Here is a 20,164-nt window from a genome sequence, read left to right on the forward strand (position 1 = left end):
GCGAATTGGGGAACAGCCCATTTGTAAGTACGAGTTGTTCGTAACCCAGAGACTGCCTGTAATGCCATTAGCTTCAGCATAAAAGAACATGGATCATTCCAGCATTGTCCTGGCCCTTTGGCCCACAATGTGGTGCCAACCTTTATAAACCTACTAAACAATCTAAATTTTCCCTCCCTTACACCATAACCCGTATTTTTCTTGCGTGGCACCTACCACTCATTCTGTACAAAATAAGCTTATCCCAGACTTCTCCCCTCACCTTGTATGTGTCCTCTGGTGTTTGCCTCTCCTGTCCTGGGAAACGGGTGCTGGCTGCTCACTCTATCGATGCCTTTCATAATCTAGTACACACATGTCAAACCCTGGCCCGCGATATAATTATATTTGGCCTGCAAGATCATATCAAAAATGTATTAGAGGTGGCCCGCTGGCCGCCGCGCCAGTATAGCGCATGCACAGTAACCGCTGTGTCCCAGGGTGAGAGAGAGAGAGAGAAAAATCCTGGTCCTTGAAAAGTAGTGGTGGGTGGTCTTATAAACACGCTGTCGTGTTCCCCCGCCCACCCCCCCACCGCAGCGCGGCCTGGCTGGTGTCAGGGGAAGCCAAGGCCGCTTCCCAGCGCCCGGAACCCCAGTGGCACAGCATTTCTTGGAGCTGCAGATGGAGTCGGGGTGCCGGAGGGAAGATTGGGGCTCCCCGCCGGGCGATGGGGGTGCCGGCCGCCGGCTGCCCTGCACCTTCCCACCGGACCAGCGGTGGGTGCCCGGAGTACACGTGGAGAGCGAGGCTGGTCGGGCAGGTAGGGTGGAACCCCCCCCGCCAATCTTGGGAGTGGCGTGGGCTGGATCGGGATTAGCCGCACTCACCTGCTCCTCCACCGCTGACTGGGATCCCAGCGCGGTCCTGAGCGCGGAGACTGCCCTGGAAAGGTCCTGGGATACCGGCACGGAAAGAAGAGCAGGGTCCGTAAAACATTACAGATCAGAAACAGGCCCTTCGGCCCTTTGACTCTACCTCGTGAAAACCCAAAACTGGAGAAACTCTGCAGGTTAAACCGTATCCTTTATCCAGCAGAGAGGTACCTGACAATGTTTGGCCCTTGATCCCCCTCATCAATGAATGAGCGAAAGTCTGTGGTTCTCGTAAAAACACCAGAAGGGAGAAACTCAGCAGGTCAAAGGGGGTCCGGGAGAAACTCAGCAGGTCAAAGGGGGATCCGGGAGAAACTCAGCAGGTCAAAGGGGCGTCTGAGAGAAACTCAGTAGGTCAAGGGGGGTCCGGGAGAAACTCAGCAGGTCAAGGGGGGTCCGGCAGAAACTCAGCAGGTCAAGGGGGGTCCGGCAGAAACTCAGCAGGTCAAGGGGGGTCCGGGAGAAACTCAGCAGGTCAAGGGGGGTCCGGCAGAAACTCAGGGGGGGCCTGACCTCGCCAGGACCGTTACCCCCTCCCTGCCGCAGGCCGACCTGCTGAGTTTCACTCACGGTGACGGGGCCTCTGATCCGCCGAGATGCCGCCCTGCAGCGAGAGTCAATGCCCTCGCACTGTCATTGTCCAACCCGATCGCCCGCAAACCCCGCCCTCCCACACACAGGCCTGAGTAAGTATTATGAACTTTAATCTCAGGATAAAACGATCTTCCAATAGTTTCATGTCACAGTGATAAATATATTCCTGGTTAAAAATGGTCCTGCACCTGGATACAAGCTCATTAGGCATAAAACTTGAAAAGTGTGTAAATCAAATGATATCTGTACCAATGGAAAAAGGGCATGGCAAATAACCCTGCTAGAGTTCATGCCTACAATCAGTCACCCATTTGATTGTTTCAGGAATCATGTTATTCTCCCACATTCTCAATAGCCCTCAGATTTTACTATTCGACAGCACACTAGCAACATTTGACAAATCCTCTATAGAGAAATATTATTTATTGAATATTTTATTTCTCATTTGTTAATGCTTCTGGAAAGAGTTTATCCAAAACTATTATTAAACATTTATTTTAATAAGAAAAAGTTTAACATTACATATGTTGAAAGAAGAGAAAACATGCAGATGTTGTTGAAAATTTTCAATAAATATTTAGTTTGGCCCTCAACTGAGTCCAAGTTTTTAATTTTGGCCCTCCGTGAATTTGAATTTGACACCCCTGATCTAGTAGATCTCTATTAAGTCATCTCTCATCCTCTTTTGCTCCAAAGAGAAAAGCCCCCCAGCTCTGTTAGTTTTTCCTCAGATATCCCCCAATCCAGACAATTTTCTCTGCACCCTCTCCAAAGTTTTCACATCTTTCTTGTAATGAGGTGACCAGACTGATCACAGTAAGGATACCGTATATGCCAGCATGTAGGACAACTGTGTATCTGAAGATCCCAAAATTTCCCCCTAAAATGTTGGTTTTGAGCGATACCCAATAGTTTAATAACACATGATCATGTAAAGGTTTCAATTTTGTTTGGATATTTTAAAATAAACCACTGGCGGGCATTTAATGCCTGCACAGAGCTGACAGCAGTCAGACCAGGTGGATGGACCCTGTGGAGGAGAACTGAGACTTCGCTGATAACTAACACGTGAGATTGCTTTGGGAGCGGTGGGTTTTGAGTTTTCTCTGTCACGGAACGGATTTTAGACCTGGTGTCTAGGACGCCCTGATTTTAAGATGAAATTTTTATGTTTTGAGGATCTTCCTGTATGATGGCACATGCGGTGGGTTTGATCCTCTAGTTGAGATTCTCAGTTGGCGAAAGGCCAATTTTGATGGTATCAGTGGCAGATGGGCCAAAGGGGCTGATACTGTGCTACAAGTGTTCTCTGCAGGAGTGAGTTAAATTGCTATTTGAGCTTGATTCCTCTTCCCTCCCACCAGTGCGAGCTGTACCACTGGGTGGACATGCTGGATCGGTTCGACGGGATTCTGTCGGACGCTGGTCAGACGGTGGAAACCATGTCTTGGATGTTGGTGTGCGACAGACCAGAAAACGAGCAGCTCAAAGCCCTCCTCCTGGCTGTCTTAAACTTCACCGCCCTGCTCATCGAGTACAGCTTTTCGAGGCATCTGTACAGTTCCATCGAGGTGAGTGCCAAGCCCAGTCTCTCCGCAATGGGATGCAGCTAATGATGCCCGCAGATTGACAAGCGAAGCATTGGTTCTCTTGCGAGGACTTTTTGGTGCCCCGAATGGTGATGAGGAAGGAGGTGTGGTACTTTCCCACGGTTGCAGGAGAAGGTGCCAAGGGGGCGATTGGTGAGGAGGTTAAAAAAAAACCATGCTGGAGAAATTTAACAGGTCAAACAGTGTACTTTAGCAATATGTAAAAATACATAACCAACGTTTCGGGCTTGAGCCCGTCATCAAGGTATGGAAAAATGTCGGCAGGCTTCCGTACAAAAGAGTAGGGGAAAGGGTGGTCGTAAAGGCAGGAGGCAATTGGTGAAAAAGGGAGGGAGGGGACAGCAGCAATCAAGAAGAGGAAGGATGGTTGGGGGAAGGGAGGAAAGGGACAGCAGCAATCAAGGAGAGGAGGGATGGCTGGATGAAGGGAAGGAGAAAAAGGGGAGAGGGATGAGTGCATGACGGAGTTACGGAGGGAGCAGTCCCTACGGAAAGGTGGAGAGGCAAAGATTGTCTGATGGTGGGATCATGTTGTAGGTGACAGCAAATGTGGAGGTGGGGGGGAGGCAAGGACAAGGTGAACCCTCTTTTTATTTTGTGTCAGGGTGGAGTAGGTCAGGGTGGATGTCAGAGATCATGGTGGTGGAGGGGTCTTTGCTATATAAAGTACACTTTATTTGAATATTTTATCTAAATGTTTTTTCCATACATGCAATTAATAAATCTTCATGCTGATTAATTTAATTACTGATTAAATTGAAACATTTTCCTTCGTTACATGAGGGTTATAACCCCTCCCCTCCCTCTCTCAACCCCTCTCAAAAAATAATATATATTAGTAATAAAACTAGAAAAAGAGGTATAGTGTTTTGGATTGTTCGGGGTATCGCTCCCCCATATACTGGAATTTAATAGATTTCCATCTTCCCATGCCTGGATCTGTATAAAGTACACTGAGAGAGGGGCTGCTACAGCGGCCATACGAGGAGCTAAACCACGTGGTCAGGCATAACGGGACTACATTTGCTGTACATCAGTGACAAGGAGGAAACATTTACCACTGACCACCTCAAACCAGCACATATGGACACCAGCCAGCCAATCAACCCACCAGCCCCACATCTCAGAAGGAGGCAGCCCAAAACCAGGACAGCACCCGGATCATCAGTTCTGGGGGTGGGAGTCGTGTGGTAGCCCAACACACAAGATGATGTCCAAAAACGACAATCCTGTAAGAGCCAAGCTAACTAAGTTGGCTTTCTTCACAAGCTGCCAGCTGCATGGCGGGAAACAGCAAGCACCGGCGGGACTTCCAGCCTATCCATGGCTGGCAATGTCATTTCTGCTGGAAGCAGTGTAACCACCAGGCTCAGTGGGCCTATATAAGGCAGGGCAAATCTCAATAAAGTTAGTATTGACAGTAAAAAAAAGTACACCGAGAGAAACACAATTGGCTGCAGACGCTGCAATTGTTGTAAAAACCCCGAAAATGCTGCAGGAACTCAGCTGGTTTATTCAGCATCGAGAATATTTTTGTCAAACCAGCTGAGTTTTGGGTTTTTTATATTAAAAGGACGCTGTTTGACCTGCTGAGTTTCTCCAGCATTGTGTTTTTAACTTCCAGTCACTGTGTTTGCAAACTTTGGTGTTTTACTCTATCTCTTGCTTGAGGGCCTGTGGTCCTTCCCCTGCCCCATCCCCTCAATTTTCTTCAGGAACCTGTCTGCTTTTTGCTCGTAGCTTGGACAGAGGGCTCGGGCTGAAACATCTCTGCACCATGAAGTGCTGCGTGACCTGCTGAGTTTCTCCAGCACTTTGGTGAAAACATTTTCCCCTGCCTGTATGCCCGTCACCTCTTTCCCTGCTGCCCTTCACAGGTCTATGACTTGCCCCTGTCCTCATTATACCAGATCTCTCTCCCCTCTGTGCTCTTGTCCTGTTCTGTCCATTCTTTTTCTCCCACTTGTGATGCTCAACTTGCTGAGTTCCTCCCAATGTGTTGCTCCGTTAATCCAGTATCTGACTATTTGGAAATCTTCACCGTTCTGCATCTGACCTGCTCGTTAGTATGTAGAGGTCTTGTTATCCTCCTTCCTGCAATACCTAGAGCCCAGTGTTTAGACGATGGCGCTGCGTTGCTCAGGGAGCAGGCTGGGTATGTAGTTGGGATGGAGAACTCGTCAGGAACCTCGGCAGGTGTGTGCTCAGAGCTAGCGATTCTTTGTGTTGCTTCATAGAACACCTCAGCACAGTACAGGCCCTTCAGCCCTCGATATTGTGCTGACCAATATATTCCTACAAAAATAATCTAAACCCTTCCTACCTCGTAGCTCTCTGTTTTCTTCCATCCACGTGCCTGTTGAAGAGTCTCTTAAACGCCCCAATGTTTCAGCCTCCACCACCACTCCTGGCAAACACTCCAGTCACCCAAAACTCTGTAAATAAACCACCATTGTCTCCTGCAACAGGCTGTTTAAAGCTTGTGCAGAGCTAACGGCAGTTGGACTGGATGGATGGACCCCACGGAGGAGCGCAGTGACCGCTGATAACTACTGGGGCATGTGCGAGATTGCGTTGGAGATGGCAGTGATGTTGAGACTTCGCTGTCAAGCTTTGGATTTTAGACCCGGCGTGTAGGACAACCCCCCACCCCCAATGTTAAAGTTTTGAGGATTGGCCACGTCATTGGTATATACAGTACCCCTGATGTCTCTGCTAAACTTCCTTTGGCTATATCCTGCCAACACAGGGCCCACCCATTGGTTTGTTTCCACCCCTGAGGTGTGCCGGTGTTCTGATTGCCCGAAGCTGGGTTGCAGATGGAATGTACTAACTAAATCTTCCTCCTTTCTTTGCAGCACCTGACCACGTTGTTAGCCTCTTGCGACATGCAAGTGGTGCTGGCTGTATTAAATCTGCTGTATGTCTTCAGCAAGAGGTCAAATTATATCACTCGCCTTGGATCTGATAAGAGAACACCTTTGTTGTCAAGGCTGCAGCACCTTGCAGAGGTGAGTTTGAGAGAGCCTTCCGTCTCCCTTCCATTGGTGTATTCCCTCTCCCGTTTTCCCCACCTCCGGACTGAACCGTGTAAGATGTGTTGGCTTTTCTTCCATTCCTTTTATCCCATAGTTATTGTCACAATAATGAAACATGCATATATACTTTACTGATTATACTCGTGTAATTGTCGAATTATTTGAACCAAATTTTTGGGTTAAATTTGGAGGGGGGGGGGGTTTCGACTTTTACATGGGTCATACTTTTGACCGCGGTAAGTACCTGCATCGTTGAAGTGTCAGGTGGTGTGTCTGCAGTTGGGGCATTCTGGTGGGCGGGCAGCTGAGGCAAGGATCAGCAGTTGGAGTGTCGGGAACTTGGTGGGCGGGTGGCTGTCTGGGGCAAGTTTTTGTGGTTGGGAGCTTGGATGGGGCTTCGGAAACTTGAATGGGCAGGTGGTCGGGGCGAGGATCCACAGTTGGGGTGTCGGGAGCTCGGGTGGGCGGGTGGCCAGGATGAGAGTCTGCTGTTGGGGCATCGGGAGCTCGGATGGGAGGGCGGCCAGGGTGAGGGTTTGTGGCCGGGGCATCGGGAGCTCGGATGGGAGAGCAGCTGAGGTGAGGATCTGCAGTCGGGGTGGCCGAGTTGAGGGTTCAGTTTGCGCAACTGGAGCTCAGATGGGAGAGTGGCCTGGGCCAAAAACAGGGGAGTCAACTCTTACATGGGTGATATAGAAAACATCAGATTTTTGGGCCACAAAGCGAGGCAGGGTTGATGATTTCAAGAGTATATGCAGCTACTTTTTCCAGCTGTAAGGTAAAGAGTTGCCATTGGTATTGCCTGGCGTTCCGTACATACAAGAGAAAGAAGAACAAAAGAAAAGCCCTTCAGAGTCACTGAGTGTGGATTCGCCTCCAGCACTCCTGCACCCTCTGCTGCTAAACATACTCCTGTCCAAATCATCGACCACCCAAGCTCCAGATACATATCTTTGACACAATTGAGAAGTCTTCAGCAGCTGAGGCCCTTCTTGTCCTTAGCTCCCTCTTGAATCCTGGTGCCGAGATCTGGTTCCCGTGAGCCAGTCTTCGGCAGCCTGCAGCCCTGTGCGGGTCCTTCAACCACAATTCACTAACAGCCCATAGCTTGTGTAGGTCCTTAGCCGTTGAGCCCCTCACTGGTCCACTGCTGTGGTCACCTTCCTGTTAGGGGTGTGAGGAACTTAGTTAAAACCTGAAACAACTGCTGTCTGGGTGTTGGTGCTGAAGAGTGAGGCATATTTTATCCTTGTGACGGTGCCTTGCACGCCCATTTGCAAAGCCATTAAGAATCTACAACATTGCTGTGGATCTGGAGTTACAGATGAGGATGACTTTTACGGCCTATGAGAAATAGGTGCAGAAGTTGTATTAAAAATTTAGATATACAGCATGGCAACAGGTCATTTTGGTCCATGAGCCGTACCGCCCAATTAACCCCCTGTTCATTTTGAACAGTGGGAGGAAACCCACGCAGACACAGGGAGAACATACAAACTCCATACAATCAGCATGGGGATTCGAACTCTAGACCCAATCGCTGGTGCTGTAAAGGCGATTGTGCTGACCGTTATGCCACGTGCACCAACCTGCCTTTTCCCCAGATCCCTTCATTCCCCATCTTTGTAAAAATCTATCCAACCCTGTCTTAAATATATTTACTGAGGTCGTCTCCACTGCTTCAATGGGCAGCGAATTCCCCAGGTTCACCATCCTCTGGGAAAAGTATCTCCGTTCTAAATCTACTATCCTGAATCTTAAGGTTTTGTCCCCTAGTTCTGGTCTCCCCCACCATTGGAAGCAACTTAATAACCTCTATCTTATTTATGCCTTTCATAGTTTTGTACTTTTCTATAAGATCCCCTCTCATCCTTCTAAATTCCAGCAAGTCCAGATCCAGACAACTCGATCTCTCCTCCACCTCATCTCTGGAATCAACCTGGTGAACCTCCTTTGAACAACTTTCATGATCACCAAATTGATGCTACTTTTTTGTTCCACGTTAATTAGGACTTTATTCCCGGGAGTGTAAAAGAATGAGGGGAGATTTATCAGAGGTGTTTAAAATTGAGGGGGACAGACAAAGTAAATGTAGGTTGGCTTTTTCCACTGAGGGTTGGTGAGATACAAACCAGAGGACATGGGTTAAGGGGGAAAGTTTAGGGGGAACCTCTTCATACAGAGAGAGCGATGGGAGTGTGGAATGAGCTGAAGTGGTGAATGTGGGCTCATTTTTAACATTTAAGAAGAATTTGGACAGATACAAGGATGGGAGTGGTATAAAGGACTATGGGCAGGATGCAGGTCAGTGGGACTAGGAAAAAAGTGGTTTAGCACAGATTAGAGAGGTCGAGGTGGCCTGCTTCTGTGCTGTAATTGTTCTGTGGTTCTAATTTAACCAGCTTTCTCAGTGTGGCTCGAATTCTATGGAGCCACAGGACTTTGAGTCTGCAGTGCAATTTATCAGCCATCAAAAGCTGGTCACTGGAGTTGAACAAAAAAGTCTCCTGATGCTGGGGGCGAGTGCAGCACAGGAACATGCTGGAGCAACTCAGCAGTGTCCATTGGAAGTGAAGGAGAACTGACGTTTCTTATTCCCAGTTCCGAAAAATCGGTCACCCTTCACTTCCTGTGGATAGTGCGCGACTCGCCAACTTTCTCCTGCATGTTTTTTTGTGTGCTGCACTGGATGCTCTTCACAGTGTCACTGAAGTGGAAGGCTTTACTTGATCTTGCAGACCGCTTTGTATGACGAGGAATGTGGGTCTTTGTTTCTGCAGAGCTGGGGCGGAAAGGAGAATGGTTTTGGTCTTGCCGAATGCTGCCGTGACTTGCAGATGTCGGTAAGTGGCTTTGCGGAGACCCAGGAAATGGGTACAAGCGTTTCCCTGCACCCCGGGGTTTCCCCCTTTGTGGCTTGTTCTCGCCGACGATCCCTGGTTGATGCAGAACCTGGATGCGGCCCAGGCTCTGCATCAACCAGGCCTCTGTGTCTTGTTCTGGGTGGAGAGCACACCACGTGCCATTCTTACAAGAATTATGTGGTATTGTTCCAGTTCGTGATAAAACGGGAAAAATCTTAAAATTTAAATTTAATATGTAGTCATACAGCATGGTAACAAGCCCTTTTGGCCCAAGAGTCCATGCCACCCAATGGACATAAAACTCCGGTACATTTTTGAATAGTGGGAGGAAACCAGATCCCCTGGGAAAATCCATGCAGACGCGGGAAGAACACACAAACTCTTTACAGACAGCGTGGGATTCGAACCTTGGTCCCGACTGCTGGTGCTGTAACGGTGTTGTGCTAACGCTACAGTAAATGAGCTGCTGTCTTGAGGTCAAATTCCTCACCCTCCTTTTTTTTTTCTCTCCTTCCCAAAGCCCCTTTAAATTGTGGGCTCAAACTTGGAAGGCGTGGTTCACCCAAGAGGAGCCACGTTCATAGCAGGAGAACTGACTGGCTGGGCAGGAATTAAATGTTATCTCGGCGTGAGACCCAGAGGTGCAAGGGCTCAGCGCACGCAGCTTCCATGGATTGCTCTGCCCCAGCTTTACATCTTCCGTGGCTTCCACCATCTCCGTGGCTTTTCCCATCCTGCGTCGCTGTCAACTTTGCACCCCACTCCTTTTGCAGCTGTGTAAACGTCAAAAGAACTGCGGGCTCCTTCTGCCAGCCCGTGTAAGGGAGTGGGAGCGTTTGATACGACAGAGCGGCGCTCAGCAAACACTCTGTTTTCATTTGTGAAGTCTTGTGTTGCTTCCCAAGGATAGCACTTCAGCCAGTGTCGGCGGAACGAGCCCTCGGTGATTGAACCCCTTGGCGTGTTGTGCTTTCTCTTTGCCGGACAAAGGCCAGGGCCCTGGATTCGTGCCGCCGGGAGGCGGGCAGCAGATCTTGAAAGCGCAAGCATTTGGCCAAGAGTCCTGAGTGCCCTCCCCTCCCCATCTCATCCTGTCCTGCCACCCCAAGCAGAGATGTTACCCCTAATATCAGCAATCTGATTTCAGAGCTGTTGAGGTCAGTTTTGTTTTCTCCAGCTCTGGTCTGTCATTAGCGGCCATTTCCCTCTTCAGTCTTTGGGGCTAACTCTTGTCTGCCAGGCAAGGATGCTTCATTAAACCTTAGCTTAATTGAGTGTTCACATTTTAAAGTAGCTCATGGAGTGGAAACCATAAATTGGGTATTAAATTCCCTTTTTTTTTTATCCTTTTTTTATATAGAAATACCCACCTAGTGCAACAACACTACACTTTGAGTTCTATGCAGAGCCAAGTGCCGAGGTGAAGTTGGACAAAAAGGTGAGGTTTCTTTTTTTTTCAAATCCCCAAAGATAAATTTTGAACAAGCACTAGGTCAAAGGGCAAGGATGGGCCGGCATTCCAGTCGCCCTTTTTGCATCCTCTGCCGCTAGGTGGAGCGGGGCGGTGAGGGACTTTTTGAAGCATGTTGGCTGGTGTGGTGGGGGGTGGGGGTGTTGGGAGGAACACAGCAGCCAGGGTTTCTGGAGACTGGGGGGTGGGGGGGGGATCCTCATTCGGAGCATGGTGAGTGGTTTTGGGCCCCTCGCTTATGGTGACATTGGAGAGGGTTCAGAAGGATGATTGCGGGAATGAAAGCATTTGACAGCTCGATTGGAATTTAGAAGAACGAGGGGGATCTCATGGAAACAGAGAACACTACAGCACAGCATAGACCCTTTCACCCTCAAAGTTGAGCTGACCCATATATGCCTTAAAAAAAAACTAACTCCTCCCTATCCCATAACCCTCTATTTTTCTTTAATCCATGTGCCTGTCCAGAAGTCTCTTAAATATTTCAGCCTCGACAATCACCTCTGGCAAGGCACTCCAGGTCCCACAACACTCTGTGTTTAAAAAAAAACCACCCCTGACGTCTCTCCTAAACTTCCCTCTCTTCACTTTGTACAGACGTCCTCTGATGTTTGCTATTCCTGCCTTGGGAACTGGCTGTCCACTTCTCAGAATCTTGTTGACCTCTATCAAGGCTCCTCTCATCTTTCTTCCCTCCAAAGAGAAAAGTCCCAGCTCTGCTAACCTTGCTTCATAAGACTTGTTTCCCAATCCAGGCAACATCCTGGTGAATCTCCTCTGCACCCTCTCCACAACTGCTTCCCCATCCTTCCTGTAATGAGGTGACCAGAACTGAACACAATCCTCCCAAGTGGGGTCTCACCAGAGATTTGTAGAGTTGCAACATGACCTCTTGACTCCTGAGGATATTAACATCTTGTCCTACATAACATACCTTAATGAATCCCATCTTGTGTTGAAAGGCACTGGCAGAATAGATGTAGAAAGGTTGTTCCCCACGGTGGGAGTCTCCAGAACAGTGGTTTTCAAACTTTTTCTTTCCACTCACATACCACCTTAAGTAATCCCTATGCCATACATGCTCTGTGATTGGTAAGAGATTGCTTAAGGTGCAATGTGAGTGGGAAGAGAAGGTTGAGAACTACTGCTCTACACCTAATTTTTCTTGAAATATTTTGCTTGAGAAAAATTGTCATTGGCCCATTTCCTTTGGAGTTATGAAACCGTGCACCTCACGAGTACGATTAAAACAGTGGCTTTCAAACTTTTTTTCCTACTCGCATCCCACTTTACTAATCACAGAGCACCTATGGCGTAAGGATTACTTAAGGTGGGATGTGAGTGGAAAGAAAAAGCTTGAAAACCACTGGTCTAGAACAAGAGGGCACAACTTCAGGATTGAAGGGTGTCCACTTAGAACAGAGACGCGGAGGAATTTCTTCACCCAGAGGGCGGAGAATCTGTGGAATTTGTTGCCACAGGCAGTTGTGGAGGCAAGGTGATTGGGTGTATTTCAGGCAGAGGTTCTTGATTAGCCAGGTCATCAAGGGTTATGGGGAGAAGGCCAGGCAGTGGGGCTGAACGGGAAAATTGATCAGCTCATGTTTAAATGGTGGGGAACTTGATGGGCTGAATGACCTATTTTTTGCTCCTATATCTTGTGGGTGGGTTGATGTTGCGTGTGGGAATAAATTGCGGTCTTGCCATAGGATCTCTGGGAGTAGGCTAGCCCTCCAGTTCCCATCCAAACAACATGGAGCACCTTCACAGTCTGTTGAAGCGTAAGCAGTCCTGATGAGGAGGGGTGGAAGAAAGATGTGCAGGGTCCGAAGTTTGGTAACCTCAGAGTCCTACAGGAAAAGGTGCTGATGTGATTGCTGAGGGGAAGCAGAGCTATTGTGGTGCAGACAGCGGAATTTCTCCCCATCACTCTAATCTCGACTATGGTGCCACCCTTGGCATGGGAGAACGTCCCAACCTGTCAACCTGGCCGGCCGACTTCGACCGCCACTTCGCCCTGCAGCCTGAAACAGTGTTGCTTGGCCATGAATGTACACAGCCCTCTGGAGAGAGCAGCTGCACCTGACCGTTCCCCTTCCCCCACTCCATTCCCCGGTTGTAATTTGGTGGAGCTTCTTGATTCAAGGAAATAATTTAGCTGGAGATGGAGGGGAGAGACTCAGTAGGTCAGGCAGAGAAATTGTTGGTCAGTGTTTCTGCTTGGGATTCCTCATCAAGGCAATGAGACCTGACTTGAAATGTTTAAATTTTAAATATCATACAGGCATACAGCACGGTAACATGCCCACCAGCCTGTGCCGCCTAATTGATCTTTAACCCTCACCCCCTCTGTGGGACATGGGAAAAACATACATACTCCTTCCAGGCAGTGCTAGATATGAACCCAGGTCACTGCCGTTGTAACAGCGTTGCGCTAACTGCCACACCAACTGCGCCGGCTGCTGCCTGATCCACTGCGTCCCTCCAGCTCCGCTCGTCTCCCTCAAGGTGTTTCTCCACAGTGATCACATTCTGATCCCAGAAGTCGAGGAACACCAGCGACATTTCTGGAAATGAAGCCGGGGTACCCTCCTATGTTTTAACAAATCGCTGCCAAGAGGACTCAGAGAATGGCTAGTTCATGTCATTCCTCGACGTACAGTCTAAGCCTTCAGACCTGCCAGTCATTTCTCAGTTGTATGTCTTCCATGCTTGTTTACCGAATGGAATATCTGGAAGCAGAAGTCATTTCGAACGTCCTACTGTAACGCTGTGATGATGTGCCCTTGACTCACAGATGGAGTATCTGCTGAGGTCCGGACAAGCCACACCATTTAGACCCTCTAGCTCATCAAGAGTCCAGCCATTCATGCTAATTTGAATTAAAAATTAATTTCGGGGTGGCATGGTTGGCTTAGCGGTCAGCGCGATGCCTTCACAGTGCTAGCGATTGGAACCAGGGTTCGAATCCTGCGCTGCCTGTAAGGGGTTTGTACATTTTCTCCATGTCTGCATGGGTTTTCCCTGGGGGCTCTGGTTTCCTCCCATGGTTCAAAACGTATCAGGGTGTAGGTTAATGGGGTGTAAATTGGATGGCACGGGCTCGTGAGGCTAAAATGGTCTGATACCGTGCTGTATGACTAATCCGACGTTGGTCTCATTCCTCCCAACTCCCACCCCTTGGGTCTCATGCACATGCTTCTTTGGCTAGTTGCCCCTCGCGACCTAGCAAGTCTCAGGGAGGTGGGAGGGAGCCGGAATGCGACTCTCTCCTACCCTTGATCATGGAGGATGTTCACGCTCCACTCAGGCATCGCCGGAGGCCAGGATTGAATCTGCTTCGCCCACCATCCCTCCACTTCACATTGGTTGCACACTGGGCTCTCCTGCAAGAAGAATTCCCAACCCTCGAAATCCTCCCTTGAATCCAAAGGGAGTGGCTCAGTGACATCACCAAGGTTGGGAGCCAATGAACAGCACTCGTTTGGAAGTGCACCAACAGCGAGGACCTGCCATCTGTTCCGGGGTTGCTGAGATCACGGGGTCGACTCCTCTCTTATGAGAACATTGTAGGTTGGGAGTGCAATTGACTGCTCAATGGACGACAGCCTTCCAAATCCTTTCTTTTCCCTCCCACCCCCTCCCCCCCCCCCCCGCCTCCCCCAACCACCAATGGATGAAGTGAGCCTCAAGGTCGGCCACTCTCACCTCTGACTGGTTTTTTCCTGTTGGGTATCCGGTGACACATTGGCTGCAGGTCTGTGCCACAGCCTTCCATGGGGACTCTGGTCTTTTTTTTGGAAACATAAGTTTGTGGAAGGCGCTGGCCCCTTGTGAAATGGTCTTTTTCTCATTCTTCCACAGAGCCATGCATTCTTCCTTGGTAGTGTTGCTGTCACCTTGTCCTGCATGACCGCCGCTGACAGATGGCATTGTGCCGAGAGCCTTGAGCAGGTCATGGCTCCCTCATCACTATCCCCTCACATACTCCCAGGATGGGACACAGAGTGAAGCTCCCTCTGTACTATCTCATCACACACTCTTAAGCTCAGAGACAGAGTGAAACTCCCTCTGTACCATTCCATTACGCATTCCTGTGGTCAGACACAGTGAAGTTCCCTCCACATCATTCCGTCACACACTCCCAAGGTCAGAGACAGAGTGAAACTCCCTCCGTACCGTTCCATCACTCACTACCAAGGTCAGAGATAGAGTGAAGCTCGATTTGCACTGTCCCATCACACTCTCCTGGGGTCAGACACAGAATGAAGCTTCTTCACCCCAATAACTAAGTTTCTTATTTTAAAGATCGTCTTTGCTTTTGATTTGAAAGGGACTCTCGTTTGCCAATTGCATCGCATTGTGTGAAGTCGAATTGACCCCCATTTTGTACCTTTCCTCTCTTGCAGGCCACCACAAACAACACACTACATTACATTCACATAGAACAATTAGACAAGGTGAGTCCTTCCACTTTCTACTTCTGCAGTCGGAGAATGGGAGAGATGGCTTTAAGCTGTCTGTGGATAGTTTGCTGGTCAACCTCGTGGGTTAGCAACGTTAACACAGTGTGCATGGAATCCTGGGTCTCTGTAAAATGGTTGCACCACGGGATGTTCTTTGGATCAATGTGCAGTGCTTCCTCTTATTGAATTCTTCATTGACATGTGTGCTGAGGTGCATTAAAAGGCTTTGTTTTGTACACTGTCCAGGCAAGTCAGCTCTTACAGCAGGCAGTGCAACAAAAAATACGCAAGTGCAGGGAGCAGGGTCTGGGGACATTGTCACATATCTAAGTAGAGTGGATGTACAGGGTTCCATCATAGACCAGTAGCAATGTAAATTCACCAAGGCAATGGTATCTATAAAACAATAATTTTTAATAATAACTTAAAAATATGACATGTTACTTAACTCTAAACTTCTCCTCAACGATGCGTAAATGTATATATATGTGTGTATGGATCACCCAAACCATTACAGCTTAGGCACAATTCTGAAAAATCAAATTCAAAGTTCAGACTAGAAATCTTGGGTTGAAATTCAGAATCTTGAAACTGTTGTTCAGAAGTAATTAGGCAGTAGTTGAGACACTGAGTCATCAGATTTCTCAAAACTCGCAAATTCCTGTTGAGTTGCTTTCAGAGAACTGTTTCTTTATACGAATGATTTTTCAACAACTTCCCCCTTTCATGCATCTGTGACCTCCACGATGCTGTTATGGACCCAGCAAGGATTAAAATTGGCATGCCTCGCCATTACTTCGCCAATCTCACAATCTCAAGCAACTGGAAAAGATTCTCATCCGGCATCTACTCATCCCCAGATACCAGGGGGTTTGACTGTTGTTACAGGTTATGTTGTATTTTTATTTTTTTTTTGGGGGGGCGGAAATGTTGGACAGTGAAACACACAGAACACCACATTGAAATGGTTGTGATCCAAATGCAAGAATAATCTTTGTTTCTTTACCCAGATATGGGTCAGTCACAAGTGACCATTACAAAAGCCACAGCAAATCATTTATTCCTCCCCCAGGAAGGAGAACACAACAGCTGTGTTCATCTCACTGCATGTCTTCATATGACCGTGGTCGATGATACTGAAGCTGCTTTTCGAAGCGTCTTTAATCACATGACTTTCTTGAGTCATACTTGGATTTTAGCTTCAGTCCTCTTAAGCACGAGTCAACATGCAACATATCCTTTTTGTTTGAACAGGTGTCTTTGAGCGGACATTCCATTGTTTCAGACTTTCAGTGGAACATTAACAAGGTTTTTTACGGCTTCTACTTGACGGAGCTTCTGAGTCTGTTTCAAAATGGTGCCCCACCCTCAAAAATAATTTTCTAAAATATATATAAAAATACAAATAAAAAATAACTATCCTGTAACAACAGTTAAACCCCTGGTATCTGGGGATGAGTAGATGCCGGATGAGAATCTTTTCCGGTTGCTTGAGTTTGTGTGATTGGTGGAGTAACGGCGAGGCACACCAATTATTTTACTGATTTACTTATTTTTTTTCCCAGTTGCTTGAGGCTGTCGATTGTTTGAATTCGGATAACTGTACCTCCACACGGGTGTACAATATGCACCAACAGCAGTTGAGCATGTCTTTCTTGTAGCTGGAAGGTGGTGAACCTGTGAATTTGCTGCCATGGGCAAGCTGTGGAGGCCTTGTCCTTAGCTGTGTTTAAGGCAGAGATTGACAGGAATCTGAATAGGAAATCAGATTATGGGGATAAGGCGAGGAGTGAGGCTGAGTGGGACAGTAGCTCAGCTCAAGAATGGCAGGGCAGACCCGATGGGCTGAATGCCCTTCTTCTGCTCCGATATGTTATGGTTTGTACAGGAGGGAAAAGTGTACATGACACTAAGGGAATCTTAAATGATCTTGTAAATTACCATAACATGCCACAAAACAAAAAAAAGTATATTTAAACACCCCCCAGGGTCAGACACAGAGTGAAGCTCCCTCCACATGTCCTGTCATACACTCCCCAGGGTCAGACAAAGAGTGAAGCTCCCTTCACTCCATTCCATCACACATTCCTGGGTCAGACACAGAGGGAAGCTCCCTCCACACCATCCCATCACACACTCCTGGGGTCAGACACAGAGTGAAGCTCCCTCCACTCTGTCACATCACACACTCCTGGGTCATACACAGAGGGAGGCTCCCTCCACACCATCCCATCACATACTCCTGGGGTCAGACATAGAGTGAAGCCCCTTCCACTCCGCCCATCACAAACTCCTGGGTCATATACAGAGGGAAGCTCCCTCCACACCATCCCATCACACACTCCTGGGGTCAGACACAGAGTGAAGCTCCCTCCACACCATCCCATCACACTCTCCCGAGGTCAGACACAGAGAGATACTCCAATAGCACCATCCCATCACACACTCTCAGGGACAGACACATAGTGAAGCTCCCTCCAACCTATAACAAAATTTCTAGTTTTAAAGATGGCTTTGTTTTTGACTTCTGAAGGGGTCTCATTTAGCCATCTGCGCAGCTTGTCAGTGGAGTGAATAAAATAGCAAATAATAGATGATTGTTGGAAGTTTTGCTTGGTGATCTTTGTGCACTGCCAGGTTTAGGGTTGTTATGGGACTTGAGTGCAGAGTCCTGCCAGGCCTTGGTGTCTCCTATAGGTTGTGGCCACTTCCCTGCTGCCAGGTTGGGACTTTTTCTTTTTTTTTTTTTTTTTTTTTTTTTTTTTTTTTTTTTTTTTTTTTATTTTTCACACCATAAATCACAATAGCCATGATATACACTTTTTCTTTTCCACACATTTACAGTGACTTTTTCTCCCTCCCCCCTCCCTCCTCCCAAGCCACCCCCCCATCCCTCCCCCCTCTCATCCATTTTAGTTATACAATCTAGGTTGCATTAATTCAGTTAGACAATGTTGTCATTCAACAAAAATACACCAGAAATTCTACTGAGTCCATTTTTTTCTTCTCTTCTCCTTCCATCAACTTAGGTAATGTTTGTTCCCGGTAGGTTTTCGCTATTGTATTTAATGTAAGGCTCCCATACTTGTTCGAATATTTCAATATTATTTCTTAAACTATATGTTATTTTTTTCTAATGGAATACATTTATTCATTTCTATATACCATTGTTGTATTTTCAAATTATCTTCCAATTTCCAGGTTGACATAATACATTTTTTTGCTACAGCTAGGGCTATCTTAACAAATCTTTTTTGTGCATCCTCCAAGTCAATTCCAAATTCTTTATTTTTTATGTTACTTAGGAGAAAGATCTCTGGATTCTTTGGTATATTGTTTTCTGTTATTTTATTTAATATCTGATTGAGATCATCCCAAAATTTTTCTACTCTCTCACATGTCCAGATTGCATGAATTGTTGTTCCCCTTTCTTTTTTACATCGAAAACATCTATCAGATACTGTTGGGTCCCATTTATTTAACTTTTGCGGTGTAATGTATAGTCTGTGTAACCAATTATATTGTATCATACGCAGCCTCGTATTTATTGTATTTCTCATCGTTCCAGAGCATAACTTCTCCCATGTTTCCTTTTTTATCTTTATATTTAAATCTTGTTCCCATTTTTGTTTAGTTTTACCATTTGTTTCCTCATTTTCCTTTTCTTGCAGTTTAATATACATATTTTTTATAAATCTTTTGATTAACATTGTATCTGTAATCACATATTCAAGGTTACTTCCCTCTGGTAAACTCAAGTTGCTTCCTAATTTATCTTTCAAGTAGGATCTCAGTTGGTAATATGCCAGCGCTGTATCTCCCGTTATATTGTACTTATCTCTCATTTGTTCAAAGGATAAGAATCTACTTCCTGAAAAACAATTTTCTATTCTTTTAATCCCTTTTTTTTCCCATTTTCTAAAGGCAAGGTTGTCTATTGTAAAAGGGAGTAGCTTATTTTGCGTCAATATTAGTTTTGGTATTTGGTAATTTATTTTATTTCTTTCTACATGTATCTTCTTCCATATATTGAGGAGATGGTGTACTACTGGAGAAGTTCTATGTTGTACCAATTTTTCGTCCCATTTATATAATATGTGTTCAGGTATCTTTTCCCCTATTTTATCTAATTCTAGTCTCGTCCAGTCTGGTTTTTCCCTTGTTTGATAAAAATCTGATAGGTACCTTAATTGTGCGGCTCTATAATAATTTTTGAAGTTTGGCAATTGTAAGCCTCCTTGTTTATACCATTCTGTTAATTTGTCTAGTGCTATCCTCGGTTTCCCCCCTCTCCATAAAAATCTCCTTATTATTTTCTTTAACTCTTTGAAGAATTTTTCTGTCAGTTGTATTGGCAATGCCTGAAATAAGTATAGTATCCTTGGAAAAATGTTCATTTTAATACAGTTTATCCTTCCTATCAGTGTTAGTGGTAGCTCTTTCCAATGCTCTAAATCGTCCTGTAGTTTTTTCATTAGTGGATTGTAATTGAGTTTATATAATTGGCCTAGATTTTTGTTTATTTGCACACCTAGGTATCTTATTGCCTGCGTTTGCCATCTGAATGGGGATTCCTCCTTAAATTTTGAGAAATCCGCGTTATTCATAGGCATTGCTTCACTTTTATTTACGTTTATCTTGTATCCCGACACTTCTCCATATTCCTTCAATTTCTTATATAGTTCTTTTATTGATAGTTCTGGTTCTGTTAAGTACACTATCACATCATCCGCAAACAGACTGATTTTATATTCCCTGTCTTTTATTTTTATTCCTTTTATATTATTATCTCTTCTTATCGATTCTGCTAGTGGTTCTATAGCTAGCGCAAACAATAATGGTGATAGTGGGCATCCCTGCCGCGTTGACCTGCTTAAGTTAAATTGCTTTGATACATGTCCATTTACTGTCACTTTCGCTAACGGTCCCTTATATAATGCTTTAATCCAATTAATATACTTCTCCGGTAAACTGAATTTTTGCAATACTTTGAACAAGTACTTCCATTCTACTCTGTCGAAGGCCTTCTCTGCGTCTAAAGCAACTGCTACTGCCGGTGCTTTATTTCCTTCTACTGCATGAATTAAGTTAATAAATTTACAAATATTGTCTGTTGTGCGTCTTTTTTTGATAAATCCAGTTTGGTCTAAATTTACCATTTTCGGTACCTGTTCTGCTAATCTGTTCGCTAATAGTTTAGCTATTAT

The 20,164-nt window shown here is 46.3% G+C and overlaps 1 protein-coding gene across 10 annotated transcripts in view; it reads left to right on the forward strand.

Moving 5' to 3' along the window:
* The window catches only part of huwe1 (HECT, UBA and WWE domain containing E3 ubiquitin protein ligase 1), a 283,531-nt gene that overhangs the window by 67,362 nt on the left and 196,005 nt on the right, over positions 1–20,164 (forward strand). For 9 of the 10 annotated variants that reach the window (XM_069929120.1, XM_069929126.1, XM_069929127.1 and 6 more), the window contains 5 exons: positions 2,873–3,079; positions 5,977–6,129; positions 8,937–8,999; positions 10,381–10,458; positions 14,901–14,951. In XM_069929120.1, the coding sequence (XP_069785221.1) occupies positions 2,873–3,079; positions 5,977–6,129; positions 8,937–8,999; positions 10,381–10,458; positions 14,901–14,951 (552 nt within the window). The remainder of the gene's footprint in view (positions 1–2,872; positions 3,080–5,976; positions 6,130–8,936; positions 9,000–10,380; positions 10,459–14,900; positions 14,952–20,164) is intronic. The other variant, XM_069929124.1, reaches the window with a different exon arrangement.

The sequence above is a fragment of the Narcine bancroftii genome, chromosome 3 (assembly GCF_036971445.1).
Source record: "Narcine bancroftii isolate sNarBan1 chromosome 3, sNarBan1.hap1, whole genome shotgun sequence".
NCBI classification, from domain to species: domain Eukaryota; kingdom Metazoa; phylum Chordata; class Chondrichthyes; order Torpediniformes; family Narcinidae; genus Narcine; species Narcine bancroftii.